Source organism: Melospiza georgiana, chromosome 3, assembly GCF_028018845.1.
Source record: "Melospiza georgiana isolate bMelGeo1 chromosome 3, bMelGeo1.pri, whole genome shotgun sequence".
Classification (NCBI taxonomy): Eukaryota; Metazoa; Chordata; class Aves; order Passeriformes; family Passerellidae; genus Melospiza; species Melospiza georgiana.
This window is the reverse complement of record NC_080432.1, coordinates 102,587,207-102,601,879: the sequence shown is the minus strand read 5'-3', so window position 1 is coordinate 102,601,879 and position 14,673 is coordinate 102,587,207. Positions and strand designations below refer to the sequence as shown.

Sequence of the window (14,673 nt, the reverse complement as noted above, 5' to 3'; positions counted from 1 at the left end):
GTGATATTTACATGGCAAATACACAGCAGTTCTTTTTCATGGGAAATTCCAGGTAGAGTAGTGTCTTAAATACACTGCTGCCACCAAAGGTCTGAAGAGAATGAGTGTGATAGCCTTGCCCCTGCAAATGACTGTGCCACACCTGCTGGTAGCATGGAGAACACAAACCAGCACAGATGGAGTTTCCAGCCTGCAGCAGCAGTGACACACAGGAGAAGGATCCACATTATTGTGGAAAAAATCATTTTACTATGAGATATGACTTGACATGGGATATGGCCTCGTTACATTTGATTTACAGGTGTAATGCCAAGAAGTTTCATTCCGTTGGCTAGAACTGAGCGTGCTGCGTGGAAGAGACAGAGCCGTGCCTGGAAAACAAGGAGAAAAGTCATTTTAGGGTAGTGCTAGAGAACAAGGTGTGGTTCTTGGGACAGCAGTTAGATGCTGAGGTGAGAACACCCTGTGCAGCCTCAGCCCCCACTGGGATTCGGATCTACACAAAACCTGAGTATTGAGGAACATGCCAGTGCTGCAGGAATTCACAGCAGCTGTTGGCAGCCCACTGCACTGTCAACAGAGGGAGGCTTTGTCAAACAAAGGAAGGTGGAAAGGAACGCCCAGCCCAGCCCTCGAGGCAGAGCAAGCAGAGATGCATGAGCACGAATGCAATGACTAAAAGCTGAACATCATTCACCAGGGGCTCGTACAGCCCGAGGACACTGCTGGAATCCCTCCCCTCGCTGTGCCTGGGTGACAGGCTGACAAGCAACTATGGGCTGCTTTGAAAATTTCACTCTCCCTCGTTCATGTCTTGGCTGTTACACAGCTGGCTGTTTGGGAAGGGCTCTATCAAGCTTGCTCCAAAAGTCATAGCTCTTGAAAGCTGTCACATTGCAAGATACTTATTTTTATTTACAGGATAAGGAACTGAGGTTTTCCTTGAAGTTTGATGCAGTCAAAGGAATTAATGCCTACAGTATCAACGCTCAAATACAGACTGCAGCTCCACCAATTCCACAGAATGTGCTTCCCCCACAGCACAGCTCTACACTTAAATGTGATTTCCTACCAAAATCAAATAGGTAATTCCTTTTGAAATAGATGAAAGAAAATAAGAGAGGCAGTGTAATTAATATATCGTTTACTGAGTTGTTAGGGGGGTCAAACATTGCCTGGGAGATCAGTAAGAAGAATTTGCATTTATTTGGAATGGCACATTAACAGTTGTCAGCCTCTGTGCTTTAGCTAGAAAGGCAATACGACAACTTGGGATATGTAGGTGGCAAGAGGGAGGAGACAGATTCAGTTCTCTCCTAATTCTTTATCTTCCCACATAACCACTAAAGGAAACCATCAAAAGTCAACGAGCAAGTTAAACGCTCAAATGTTTACTCTTAAAACATTTAGAAGGAAAGGTGATGACAAGGTGTTTGACTGGGTCTGGAGCAGTTGTCCTTAGGGAGCGTTGTGTTTTTGGAGGATCAAGCAGAGCAGCCCTTTCCGGAAGGCACAGCTGTGAACAGCAATCCCTGCCTTCCCCAAGCGGTTCCGCCCACGGGAGAGCCTGGCTCTTGGCTCCTGCGCCTGCGGGCTCGTATTCCCCCCAGCGGTGACCCGGCTGGGCTGGCAAAGCCCTCACGGATCCTTCCTGCGCCGCCCCCCAGCCCCCAACCCCGCACCTGTGCCACGGCGGGGGCGCTGCCTTTCACGGGCAGGGTTTTGTGTGCCACGGCTGCCAGGTGGCTGCAAGGGAAAACACGGGAGAACGGTGAGAAGGAGCAAGTCACTTGGCAACCGCAGCAGCGCTGTGGGCTACAGAAAGCAGCAGAACTGGAAGAGCCACCCACAAGTGCAGCATGCCACGGGCTGATTTCCAACAGCCTCTTCACCTGGCTGAAGGAGGGCATGCTTTTCTGTGACCCGCATGGTGTTGGTGGCATGCCCTGACAACTTCATTCTCCTAAAATAACCCCAAAATCATCTCCCTGCTTCACACATACCTTCCCACTCCCTGCCCTCTCTCCCCCCTAAAAACCCACAGAACAGTCTCAAGACTGATCTGGGAAGATCCTTGAGAGCCCATCCTATCATTCCCGAGATGTATGATTCTTTACACAGTTTTCCTTAACTTGTTAAAGCCTTCCCCATACACAGGCTCTACAGCTTCCTCCACCAAGCCTACACCAGCATTTCATGGTGCTGTCCACTCCTCTGGGAATCAGATGCACAGTATGACTTACACTAATAACAAGCTTTGTGCATGGGCTGAGACAGTGGTTAAAAGCGGTTTGGATAAAATTTCCTAGCTGACATGTTGATATTGAAAGGATGTTATCAGCTAAAATCTGCTCCTTAAGACATCATTAGTCCAGCATGATTTTGGGTTCAGATACTGTGTTTCAGCCAAATGATTATTTTTTCTTAAAAGCTGTTAAGTTTGTCAGGAGGCTCCTGGCTCCAGCCTTAATCTCAACTCTTTATTACATTATTTGCTATCCTACTTTATATATTTCCTGCTTCAGGGAAACTGTGCCACAAATTTACATCTTTCCACTATTTTTACTCTTCAAAGCAGTGCAGATGTGAGGGCTGCAGAGCCAGCTCAGGAAGACCTGTCCTCACTGGAGACATGGCCAGTATCAGCAAACACCTTACCTCAGTGTGAGGAGGTAGCTGACAATGTGCTTGGGTTGCAGATCCTGAGAAGATCTGTACAGGACCTCATCGTACCTGTGAAGGAAGGAAAGGATTGTTTGGTGCTGAAGTGGTACAAGATGTACTCAGATAGAAGGCTCATCAAACTTGCTGAAGTCAGAACAAGCACACAACCACAGCTGTAGAATTAGCAAAACTAATCTTCTGAAGCAGACCTAAGCCATGTCATTAGCACACAACTGATTATTCCTTCCTTGTTCACTTATTATTGAAGGAGATTGCTTCTGCTCCTCATCATGCAAACAGCTCAGAGAGGCAGGCTATAGCAGAGAGAACACAAGAGCTATATTTGTTCCTGGAACATTATGTCTGGTTTTACATCTCAACACTAATTGTACGTTTCTAGGAGCAAAAAACGTGTTAAATAACCAAGGAAGTCAAAATAGTCCCTTAGAGGACACTGCCTTTAGTAAATGCAGCTTAGCATTTTAAGTAGATAATAGGAATCTTGCAACATTAGAAAAAGACAAATCCTGGAATACAGAATCACACAGAATGGTTCAAGTTGGAAAAGACCACAATGGGTGATCTGGTCCAACCTCCCTGCTCAAGCAGGGTCATCCTACATAATTTACACAATACACTTGACTTTGTAAGACAGTATTAAACAGGGTATTACAGGCAGTCATGACAGCTATGTTTTTTCTTCGTGTGTTTTGCTGTCCTTTTTCACAGCCTGCAAGAAGGTACCAACACCTCCAGGGCTGAAGAGATTTCAAATTCAGAGTGGGGACTGGACTTCCTGATCTCTGCTCAGCTCCCAGGCCCATCCCTGTCAGCATGTCCAAGCTGAACTGCCAGGGAATCTTCCATTCTTTAAGACAAGTTGCTGAACTGAGGAGCACACACTGATAACAACAGCTCAGCTGTCATGTAAGAGTATAAAAAAGTCCCAAGGAACAGCTCACATGTTTCATGTGAAATACAATGGCACTGCCTAAATAAGACACTACTGGTCCTGCTGTTGCTCAGGAGAGCGTGCAGCAAACGATGGGCTGCAGGCAGGCCTCTGCAGGCTGGCACAGTTCATGGCAGGGCTCTGCAGCCCACACCTGCAGGTCAAAGGAGCCACCTGGCACACTGGCATGACTTTTGGAAGTCCTAATTTTAGACAGATGGCCTCAGGAAGGTCTTTAGTAGGGTCAAAAAAGTTCTTGCTGGCACTGCACAGTGTGCAATGCAGTATACTCAGTAGGATTCTCAGTAGGAACTCTGAAAGCTTCAATTGTTTCTGACTCCGTCACAGGCCATGCAACACTGACAACTCCCTCATCTCCATAGTTTAATTACATCTGTGAACTAATGACAACAGAAACTGCTCAACCTAAAGACTGAATTAATGAAGAACACCACTGTGATTAACAGCTGTGTGTGTTCAGTAGCTCTGAAGGATGCTGAGCCCCCAGATGTGCACACATGTACTTCATGTACCTCACTGCCTCTCTCTTTCCCCACATGACAAAAACAGAACATGAGGGACCAAGCAGATCTGCAGCTAATGTTTATCCAGAGATGAGCACACTTTTGTGAAGACAAGAAATAATTAGGAGGCTCATGTACACCAAGTATGTTCCAAATACTGCTTTTACCATCATATGGCTTCTAAAGCCATGGACATTTCAAATGCTGCAATCCAATCCATGTGGCACAAAAGGCAAGCCATTGCCTCAAACAAGCCATTTTTTCTTACAATCATACAGGCTGTGCCCTCTCAATAGGTCAGTGGCATATCCAGATATTCATTTGAAGGGAAATGGAATTTGGAAAGAAAACTAGACAAACCTGAGAAGATGCTGAAGAACAGAGATGGCATCTGGCTCTTGCAAGCATGACACATTCACATCAGTTAGCTCTGCATTCCCATGCATCTGTTCTAAACTAAAACATAGGAATGGAAAACAAATGTTGGATGAAAACCATCTCCTAGCAATGCTGAACAGAAAAACCACAGTAATCTGTGTTTTTAAGGAAACAGAGTAGGCTCAGCTCAAGCTGAATGGAGCACTGAAACACACTAGCTGACTTCAACCTAAGATTAAAAAAAATGAAAAATGGGTGCTGGCCATTCAATTATCAACAGGATTAGACATATGCATGGACAACAGGTCCAGAAGCTAAAAGGACTAGGGAGGTAGACAATCCCCCACTAATGGTACCCTGGAACCATCAACACATGACAAGGGAGTACAAGAAGAACAGACCAGAGAAAAGGATCAGGCTTGCACGTTCCCCCTGAACACCATGTCCTGCTACCATTGCCTCACACCTTTGGTCTCACCCAGGAAGGAATTGTACATGAAAACACATATTGAGGTCTGCTCTGGCAGTTCAGTATGATTGATAAAACTGTTCAACATGGACTCTTCTGAAACTCTTTAAAAAAAAATTAATTAAACATGTCAAGTGTCTGACCTGAGTCAACAGGAAGGGATCTCCTTTTAATCTCTGCTATCAACAGTGAGAAATAATGTTAAAAATAACAGTGTTAAAAAATACCCACTAGTTACTGTGGGTAGCCAAAACATCAAGTGTTGTGGTGTGCTGTAATGTCCCATTTTGGCCTTCCAGGTCATTTCCCCAAGTGTGCCTATGCCTCTCTCCCTTCCCCCTTGCCCCCATGCTGAGTGAGTCCTGTCAATCAGGCTTAACATTCCAGCAAGGCGTCAGTGTGGTTGGTCAAGTTCAAAGGATGCCCCTCAGGCCCAGGGGTCATTGGCCTGTCTGGGTGTCATCTTCCCTGAGACCCTGCCCCTCTCACCTGGTTGGTGGCTCACCTGTACCTCCCCTCCCCCTGTCCCTGAGCTTAAAAAGGTGATCAGACCATGCAGTCTGGATTCTGTTGGAGCAGGTCCTCACGTTCAGACCTCTGTAACCATGGAATAAACCTCTGGACATTAAACCCTCCAGCAGAATCCTCTCCTTTTTCTCTTCACCATCACCTGAAGCTATTCCTCCTGAGGTAAACGGGGTTCCTAACAAGCCTGGACTTGTTCAGTGCCCAGCTGCAGCCACCAGCAAGCCAAGGTATCTCTGGGGTGATACACCACAGTTGCTGCCTTTGGCCCAGCAGTGAGGGTCAGACTGGCCCAGGCACAATCTAACTGGTAATATTGGGAGCCTTTTTCCAATATTTGCAAGTTCTGTGATGTGGTGTGTTTTACAAGTGTGGGTATTTTGGCTTTTACGTCAGTTTCCTTAGTTCTAGGCAACCATTCCTCATCAGTGACACCAACCACAGAGAAGCTGTTCCTAGAACTGAGAAACTACATGAACAGTTACTTCAGTTCCATGGAAATGAGGTAGAAAATTTAAAATTAATTGGCCTGATCTTCTGGAAAGTCTCAATGATTTCTGCCTTAAACTCACACTTCTGCTGAAAAAGTGAACATGTGTCATATTTAAGCAGTTGGCATTACTACTTAGCAAAGCACTAAGTTAATAAGGTTGAAATTCATGTCAGACTGTGCTGTGCAGAAATGCTCCTCTCACCTATGGAGTCTGGCATGGGTGTACTGCAGGAACACCCCTGTATCTCCCCGGCTCTGGAGAGCCCGCTCCCAGCTGAACTGGTAATCAGATGACAGCAGGCCCCGGAAGTCCTGGAACAATAAATTGATGTCACCCACACACACCTCTTCATCTCAGTTTGCAACTTCTAACAGACACTGCAGACACCTCATGAGGCAGCACAGACTCACCTGAATTATGAGTGCTGCAAGACCAACCTTCTCTGCTGTCTCCACAGGATCTTGGGTCTCTTTGGTTGCTGAAGGGAAACAGAAAAACATTATTAAGTCTGCAGCATCATAATGACTCCTTCTCAGACTTGGAGATGCCAAAAAAAGAGCAGATCTTCCATAACCGTAAACCAGCAATATGGAAATTGTCAGGATACATGCAACAAGGAGTCCAGGATATAAATCTTCATTAAAAGCTGCAAACAGCTGTTTCACATGGGCTTTTTCCCACTTCCCCTTGTATGTGTAGCACAGATTTTGAAGTGAGAAGGGTCCATTATGACAGACTATGCAGGCTGTGCTGAATTCCTTTTCACAATCATGACAGCCAATCTCCAAGATCAGGGAAATGCAGATTTTGTTGAAAAACTGATAAATAGCTCCAAGTGATACAAGATGCATAAACAAAAGAAGTTGTTCCAATGGCTAATGGATCATTTGGATGTACATTTAGGGAGCATTCATGCCATCAATCACAGAATGCTTTGGGATGGAAGACACCTTTAAAGATCATCCAGTCCAAACACCCTGCCACGGGCAGGGACACCACCTCCTTGTCCATTTTACAAGGAAAATCATCTGTTTCAAAAAAGCTGAGGAGGCAGAGCAAGGAAGATGCATACTACTTAAGCTGATCAGATCGCTGACTCAATCCAGCACCTAAGTCCAGAGAGCACAAGAGGGGGCAGCATTTCACTGGGAACTGCTTGGATCTGTAGTGCATCAGGAGGAAACGATCCTGGAGCCACAGCCCAGTGGGGCACAGGCAAACCCCCCCTTCAGCACAATCTGGGGCACAGCAGTGACCTCCCTGGCACTCAGGAACAGCCACGAGGCCAGCAGGGTCACAAGGCAGCAGTGGCAGGCAAGCGAGGGTCACTCTTGTCAGAGAAAATTGTCAGAGCTATAAATCCTTTGGATGAAATCTGACTGATCCCTGAACTCCAGCCCCAAATCTACTACTGACTAATTTGTCCCTCCAGAAAAAACAATTGTCCCCAAAAGGCAAGTACCTTCCTTCTCAGGGCATGATAAAATAATTTCACTGAATGTTAGAATTTGCAAATCTGCAATTTGGGAGAGTTCACAGAGCTGCAAAGAATTATTGTAATGTTGTTTATATTATGGTTAGTACAAAAAGAAAGAAAAAGAGCATATTACTGTGATTAGTACAATACAGGGAGAAGTGAAGGGTGGAAAAGATGACACAATGTGATCAACACAGAACATCAAAAGAAGCCAATAAGACCTGAAATAGCTAACTTTTTGTGGAAGTCATGTTTTGTAACATCCTTGAGCGAACTTCATTTAAAACATCTTCCAGAAAAACTACTTCTCCTCTTCGAGTCTTCATTCCTTGAACAAGACCAAAAGACACATGCTGGCACCTGTGTTGAGAAGCAGCAGGACCAAAATTATCTTTCAATTGAGAGAAACATTTGCAGTGTTTTTTCAGAGCTGGATTCTCTACCAGGAAAGAGTAATAACAGCTGAATAAATAACACTCCAACGTGGGAAGCTCAGTGATATAATCAGTAACTCTCATTTCAGCAACCAAGCTCCATGTTTATTATATAATGGGAAAATTATGATCAGAGTTATGATAGCCTGGTCATTTGTGTGCTCTCAGGAATCTCTTGCTACTAGCTTTAGTACAGAAGCCTCAATGCAATAATCTGCAATAAATTGAGGAGAGGCAGGATGTAGACAGATCAAATTACTGTGGCAACAGAGATCTCTTAATATAATTAGAAAAGGAGTCATAATAATTCTATTGTGGCCACATTAAGCTAACAGTATAATTAATCATTGCTAATAATAAAGCATTCACTGTTTCTGCTTGTAATAATCCCAAGCATTATTCTTGATTCAGAATCTAAGGTAATTTCAGCACAACTTTAAGCACTGTGAAAAGAGGCAGGTTGGTATTCCTGAAGGCTAAAACCCTATATATAACCACAAAAGACATGCAGTCTGGCAGAGAGGAATATGATTTAGTCTGGAGATCCATTACTGACCTTTGCTCAGATTGCTAACAAGACTGGTAATTACAATGAATAACAGCAGGGATACACTTCCCTGCAATGGATACTTCAAGCCTGAAGCATGATTCACAAACTCAGATTCTGATCTCTGCTAAAATAAAATACTTTAAGAGGTAATAATTTGTGACCACACAATATCCCAGAAGCTATGCCACGAAGTCTCTTAGAAGTTGTTTCCCTTTTTCACATCAGGCAGTTATGAAAAACCTGTTAAATGAGAGACAGGGCTGTTTTTCACATCCTAAACACACAGCAATGACTCCATCCACAAATAAATCAGACCAGCAGGAGTGGACACACAGAATGAAAAGGCTGCTGATAAGGACCTGAGGCCCACACTGCACATATTTCTAAGGGTTTGTTTCTCTGTTGGACTAGTACTAGATGGGTTCTACAGGCAAAATGTCTGCTTGTACTCTGGAGTCCATTACTTGCACACCAGCATCACATCTTGTAGCTTAGTTTCATCCAAAATGCCTACATGATGTGTGCTGTAGCATGATAGTGGATGGACACCAGCAGGAGATTCTCCTCAAAAGAGCACGTGACTGAAATTCCAATGTACATAGTATATGCATTCTTGAGGAAAAAGAAATTAGCCACCAAAACCAGTATATAATTATGATTTTTAAGTACATACCTTTCTGCCCAGTCATAACCCATGAGCTTCAGTATTTGGAATAAATGTTGAAAGTGATTACTTTGGCTTTTATCTGTCTAAGGAATAGAAGTGATGCATATCAGAAAACACTACAAGTCTGATAAGGAGTAGCTTTTAACACACAAACACACAATACCACAATGCCAGTAAGTCAATGCAAGCAAAATTAAGACTCATGAAGACAAGCAAGACTTGAAAATTGTGACAGCTGGAATCTATGGCAATGGGATTTTGAATTATGTTAGGAAAAGAAATCCCCCTTTTCAGAAATTATTATTCTCAGGTCATGAAGGCAAAGACATTAAGTGAAAGGAAACAATGTTCTTTAATTTCTCATGATCTGAGAGCTGCCCATCAAACAAAATATCTCCATTTTCATTTCAGAACCTTGCTGCTCTTGTTATACCCCTGGGCTATATCACCAAACTCCAAGGGTCCTTTGGCTTAGAAACAGAACTCCTCTTTGGCTGTCTGCCTCCAGAACCCAGTAGTTTCTGTTGTCTCCAGCATGATTTGTAGTTTATATCATAAGGCAGATACATAATTTTAAAAAATGTAAAAATGATCACAATTTCATGACAGTGATGCACCTTGTGCTCTCTTCCACTTTCAGTTACACTCTCCTACAAATTGAAGTTATTTCTGACTGTATGTTATGTTTAACAACAGCCTTCACATGTGTTTCTAGCTACAGCTGCTGCTATGAGGTTCATTTTCCTTCCTAGTTGTTTTGACTGCCTCACTCAGACTCCTTTTTATCCCTCCTTATAAAACAGTGCAGAGATAACCAACTAACCACTGTTTCTCATTTGTTTGCTGTTCTGGGACAAGGAGGGAAATGTTCATCTTGTGTTCCTTCTCAACCACCCCTGTATAAGCACCTGCCTCCTCTCTCCTAGCTCCTCATAACCTGCTCTGCTCCTGGGAATCACCTCTCCATGCTGACTCACAAGCAAGGCTGGTAAAGGGACAGCTGATAAATGGACAGCAGTGGCTGATGCTTCAGACAAGGCTTTCCAAGTCCTTTTCCATGCACCTTACAGGTGAGATGCATCTCTGCACAAAGCCAGACCTCTTTCATTAAGTGGCTGGCTTTAAGGTAGAAGTCTGCAGTCTGACAGCATGGATTATATTTAATTATTCATATCTAAAAGCATTTTCATCTCCTTCTTGAGTGCAGCATTCAATGGAATCTTAGTACCTCTTTCATACCATGCCACACATTTTAAGATGTTTTGAATATTTGGCTCGTACCACTGCATTTTTATGAAATAAGTAGGATCTTTTTAAAACCTAAACTGGTGAATGCACTGATTTACAGCATTACAAGTAGTAAGCCCATTTCATGTTCTTCTGAAGTCCTCTTGCCTCTGGTAACACTGAGTAAAGACCTAACTCACTACAAAGCAGTGCCACAAAACAGCAGCAGAGCTCAGCAAAGCTGCCAGTGCCCTCACCAGGCTGTCAGTCCCACAAGAGTCTCCTAAGAGTTCGTTTCACTCTTTTATTTAATTACCCACTTTCTCAGCCCTCAGAAAGTCAGAAATTATAAAAATACTAATCATGTCCTCTGAAAACCATGTCCTCTGAGCAAGGCTGAGAGGACAGGACAGGCTGATCTGTCATTTCCCACTTGGATGAGACATTGGCTGTGATGGACACGAGTCACATCACAGTCTGGCTGTGCTGTGTTTCTCTTTGGACTTGAAGGAGACCAGAGAAGTCCAGACAAGGAATTAATGAGTGAGTGGAGTTCAACTACAGCAGCAGTCTGCTCAAGACTCTTGTTCATATGCTTGCTCATGCCATTAGCTGAAAGTTCAGCTGACATCCTCATTTGTGCAAAGTGGACAACTAATTTTTTTCTAATTGTTCTTTCTCCCTTGGTCCCTGCTACCTCCTGGAGCACCAAACACAAATACTGCTCACCCACATGAACCAGACAGGAAGCATCCTTAACACCTAAAGCATTGCACTTTCACAGCCACACTGCCCTGGGATGCTGATGAACTCCTGTTCCAGCCAGCAGGGGCAGAAGAGCTCCCACCAAAATCACACTATTTCCTCCCAGAATAACCAAAAATCCCTCTTCTATGACAACATGTAAGAATGGTAAGCTACAGGAAACTTCCTGAAGACTGAAGCTAAAAGGAGGAATGTGATTTAACTAGAAGTTGCACTTTAAAATGTGTATTTAATGTTTTGCTTACTGATCTCTCTCCCTGCATCTTGTTATATGTCACATTATAATGACTTTTGAAAAAGCTCTACAGAGAAGGTACAAGGACATTACCAAACATGACCACATGCAGATTTTTTTCCACATGTTACTAATTCTGGACTTCGTATAAAAGAACATGGCTTTTGTAAATTTTTTCTAAATCTGAGAAAAAGAAGATTTAAAAGCATCACATGATATTTTCTTGCTAATATGAGATCAAAAACAGTTGCAGAGAAGTAAGGAGACAGTCCTGCTATTCATATCCATTATTGATATACTGCTAGAATTGTGAAAAAACAAAATAATGAAACCAATAAATATAAAAAGATTCCCTGTCTACAACTGCTTCATTCAGATTGATTAAGTAGTACTTTATCTGCAATTTCTACATAATGAAACTCAGGCATTGTTCAAAGCCATTAAAATGTACATTTCAGATAAGCTATCAGGACTTCAGAGTAGACTTAGTTTCATTTTAGACCATTAATTCCTAAATTAACATTTTAAAACCCTTTATAATAGTAACATCTTTTTCTGGTTTGTTTAATTATTAATTACAACATCTATAAAGAAAATAAAATGTCAAATCAAGTAAGAGCTCCTTTCAAACTAATTGCAATGAGTAGAGAATAACTCCAGAGCTAATTTCCATAAAATCATATAAAGGCTTGGTTTGGAAGGTACCTTAGATCATCTTGTTCCAACCCCCCTGCTGTGGGAAAGCGTGTTTCCCACTGTACCACCTTGCTCAGAGCACCACCCAGCCTGGCTTTGAACACTTCCAGGGATGAGGCATCCACAGCTTCTCTGGGCAACCTGTTCCTGTGCCTCAGCACCCTCAGAATGACAATTTTTTCCTATTATCTAATCTAAACCTACTCTCTTTCAGTTTAAAGGTATTTTTCAGCCATTCTGGGGGTCATGCACTGAAACAGAACCAAGGAACACTGCCACACAGAGGCACAGCTGCTGGGCAGTAAGGGCATCCATTTTACTGCCAAAAATACTGTGTGCCAAAGTCATATTGCAAGCCAGAGGCCCCTGGGTTACTGCAGAGAGGCAGCACCAAAGTGTGTGCTGAATCCAGAATTACTTACCACATAAATCATGGTATCCCAGCTGTGCTTATTCATCCTGTCTATAGCAGCTGCGAGATCTCTGAAAGAGATAATGAGAAACTATTTGGACTTTTGCTCAGATATACCTCACTAGTTGCCTCTTAGAAAAATAACCTGCTTTTTATGGAGGGGAGAGGACTTCCTGAAGAGAAGGATCCATGTATGCCTTACACAGAAAAAAGGATGTGTACTTTGCTGATGACATGTCTGAAATGTTTTTTTTAAACCACTACCTAAGAAAGTTACTGAGGAAACTGTTCTTTGGTGCAGAGTAAGTGCAGTGCCTGTCTGCCTGCTGGGACCTCAGAGAAACAAGCCTTTCCTGGAAAATGAACCCATGCTCAACCTTAGCTTAAATGGTACAAAGCTCATCCACACACAGACAAGTACACAGGACTGTCCCAGGAGAACCATCAGCCTTGTACTCCAACCTGAAAAAGCATTTGCAATTGCACAAGACTTGTTATGGAATGCTGAGGGGAGGAACCAAAGATAAGAAAAGAGAAGAAAAGATGATAACAGGGATAGGTGGCTTCTAAGTCGATTGCTGGTTATATGTTTGTGTAGTTCTGTCCTGCACCTCTTCAGCAGTCTGTCCAGTCTTTCCATGAAACTCCATTTCAAACTCTCCTGGGGTGAGGGGGCTCTCTCCTCTGTGTGCACACATGTTTGGAGGGTCAGCAGCTGCAGCTGGGACTACAGCTCATGTGGGCCGTGCATCTGTGGTGTCAGAGACTGAGGGGACTGGGCATGAAGCAGTAACAGCTGGAGCCTGACCAGGGGTCACAAGGTGTCTCAGCCAACAGCTGGAGAGAGGGCACACACACCCCCTATGACTGACAGCAAATACCAAGCTGAATAGCCAAGCAAGCAGGCAAAGTCTCCAGATGTGCCTACAGAGATGGGGCACCCAGAGCAGTCTGTACTGCTGGCACCAGAGGCTCCAGGCTGACTGCTGGAGAGACCACAGGGGCCTCCAGCTACTGGGGGACACACAGTGCACATACAATACATATATGTATTGATTAAATTATTCAATAATACACTTATCATCTACATAACACAAGTATCTCTATCACAATATATATCACATACACACATGTATCTATGCACATACATCTATTTCTTCACAGGAAGAGATACTCCTCCTAATCATCCAGAGGGGAACAAAGTACCCACTGTGCTGAGTGGTTTTGGGCCTGTGGAGATCAGGTGCTCATGTTTATTCCTGGCTGACCTGTGGGCGTGGAGCTGTGGCATCTGTGTCTCCATTTGGCTGCAGGATTCAGCAGCTCCCTAATGCACAGGATTGACTGTAGCATCTCTCTAATACCCTTGCCTTGAAAAGCTGTACAGAGTTTACCCTGAGGGCTAGACACCAAATTTATTTACATTCCTGGCACAAAGAAAGTGTTAAGGCTTCCATATTAAAATACCCAAGAGGAATTTCAGGATACTGATGAGATGGCTGGAAAACAGCAATAAAATTGATGTTACAGCACTGGTGGTCCACTGAGTCAATGAAGGAAAGGCTGAACAAGCAATGTTTTCCTGTATCACACCATCAATAAACATTTTAACCAAAGGTCTTTTTAAAACCTTTATTATTTGGCAACTACTTATTAGATTCAGAGATTCCAGTTTCATTTTCAGTTGGCAGCTGGAGGAAGTATTATGATTTATGCGAAGAGGAGATTTACTAACATTACTTAGGGGGAGGAAAAGTATTTAAAAGCCATTTTCATCCCATCATAGTTACATTTCTAGTTTCACTTAGAGCCATCCTAGAAATAAGAATCTTCATAATCCATGCCATCAGTTCTCAATGTGCTGATGTTCCAAAGTTCCCTGGCAGAATGAGTGGCAGGGAGCACAGATGGGCTAACTTGCCTTGTTATGTAAAGAGAGGTCCCATCACTGCGCATGACGGTGGAGACGGTTGAGAGGTCTTTCTTCTCCGAGAGATCCACAACTCCTGTCCCTTTTCTGTAAGCCAAGGGAAAACACTGATGGCACTGCAAGCCATTACACAGGTGACTTCAGGTAAGACTGAGGTCAGAGCCCAAACCAAGGCCTCTTGCCACAAGCCCCCTTGCCTCTAGACAGTCTCATTCCTTTTCTTTCTCCTTTAAGCCTTTTTTGAAGACTGTTCCTGTAAGTTTGCTGTCACCAC

At 43.5% G+C, this 14,673-nt stretch overlaps 1 protein-coding gene across 1 annotated transcript in view; it reads right to left on the bottom strand.

Annotated features, from left to right (window-relative positions):
- Positions 1-229: 229 nt before the first annotated feature.
- RARS2 (arginyl-tRNA synthetase 2, mitochondrial) overlaps positions 230-14,673 on the bottom strand; it is a 30,285-nt gene continuing 15,841 nt past the window's right edge. Inside the window, exons 11-20 of the mRNA XM_058019584.1 lie at positions 14,391-14,486; positions 12,480-12,540; positions 9,141-9,217; positions 7,719-7,843; positions 6,417-6,484; positions 6,208-6,317; positions 4,501-4,596; positions 2,659-2,733; positions 1,683-1,746; positions 230-371 (exon numbers count right to left, since the gene is read on the bottom strand). Coding sequence (XP_057875567.1) covers positions 285-371; positions 1,683-1,746; positions 2,659-2,733; positions 4,501-4,596; positions 6,208-6,317; positions 6,417-6,484; positions 7,719-7,843; positions 9,141-9,217; positions 12,480-12,540; positions 14,391-14,486 — 859 coding nt within the window. The 3' untranslated portion in view covers positions 230-284. The remainder of the gene's footprint in view (positions 372-1,682; positions 1,747-2,658; positions 2,734-4,500; positions 4,597-6,207; positions 6,318-6,416; positions 6,485-7,718; positions 7,844-9,140; positions 9,218-12,479; positions 12,541-14,390; positions 14,487-14,673) is intronic.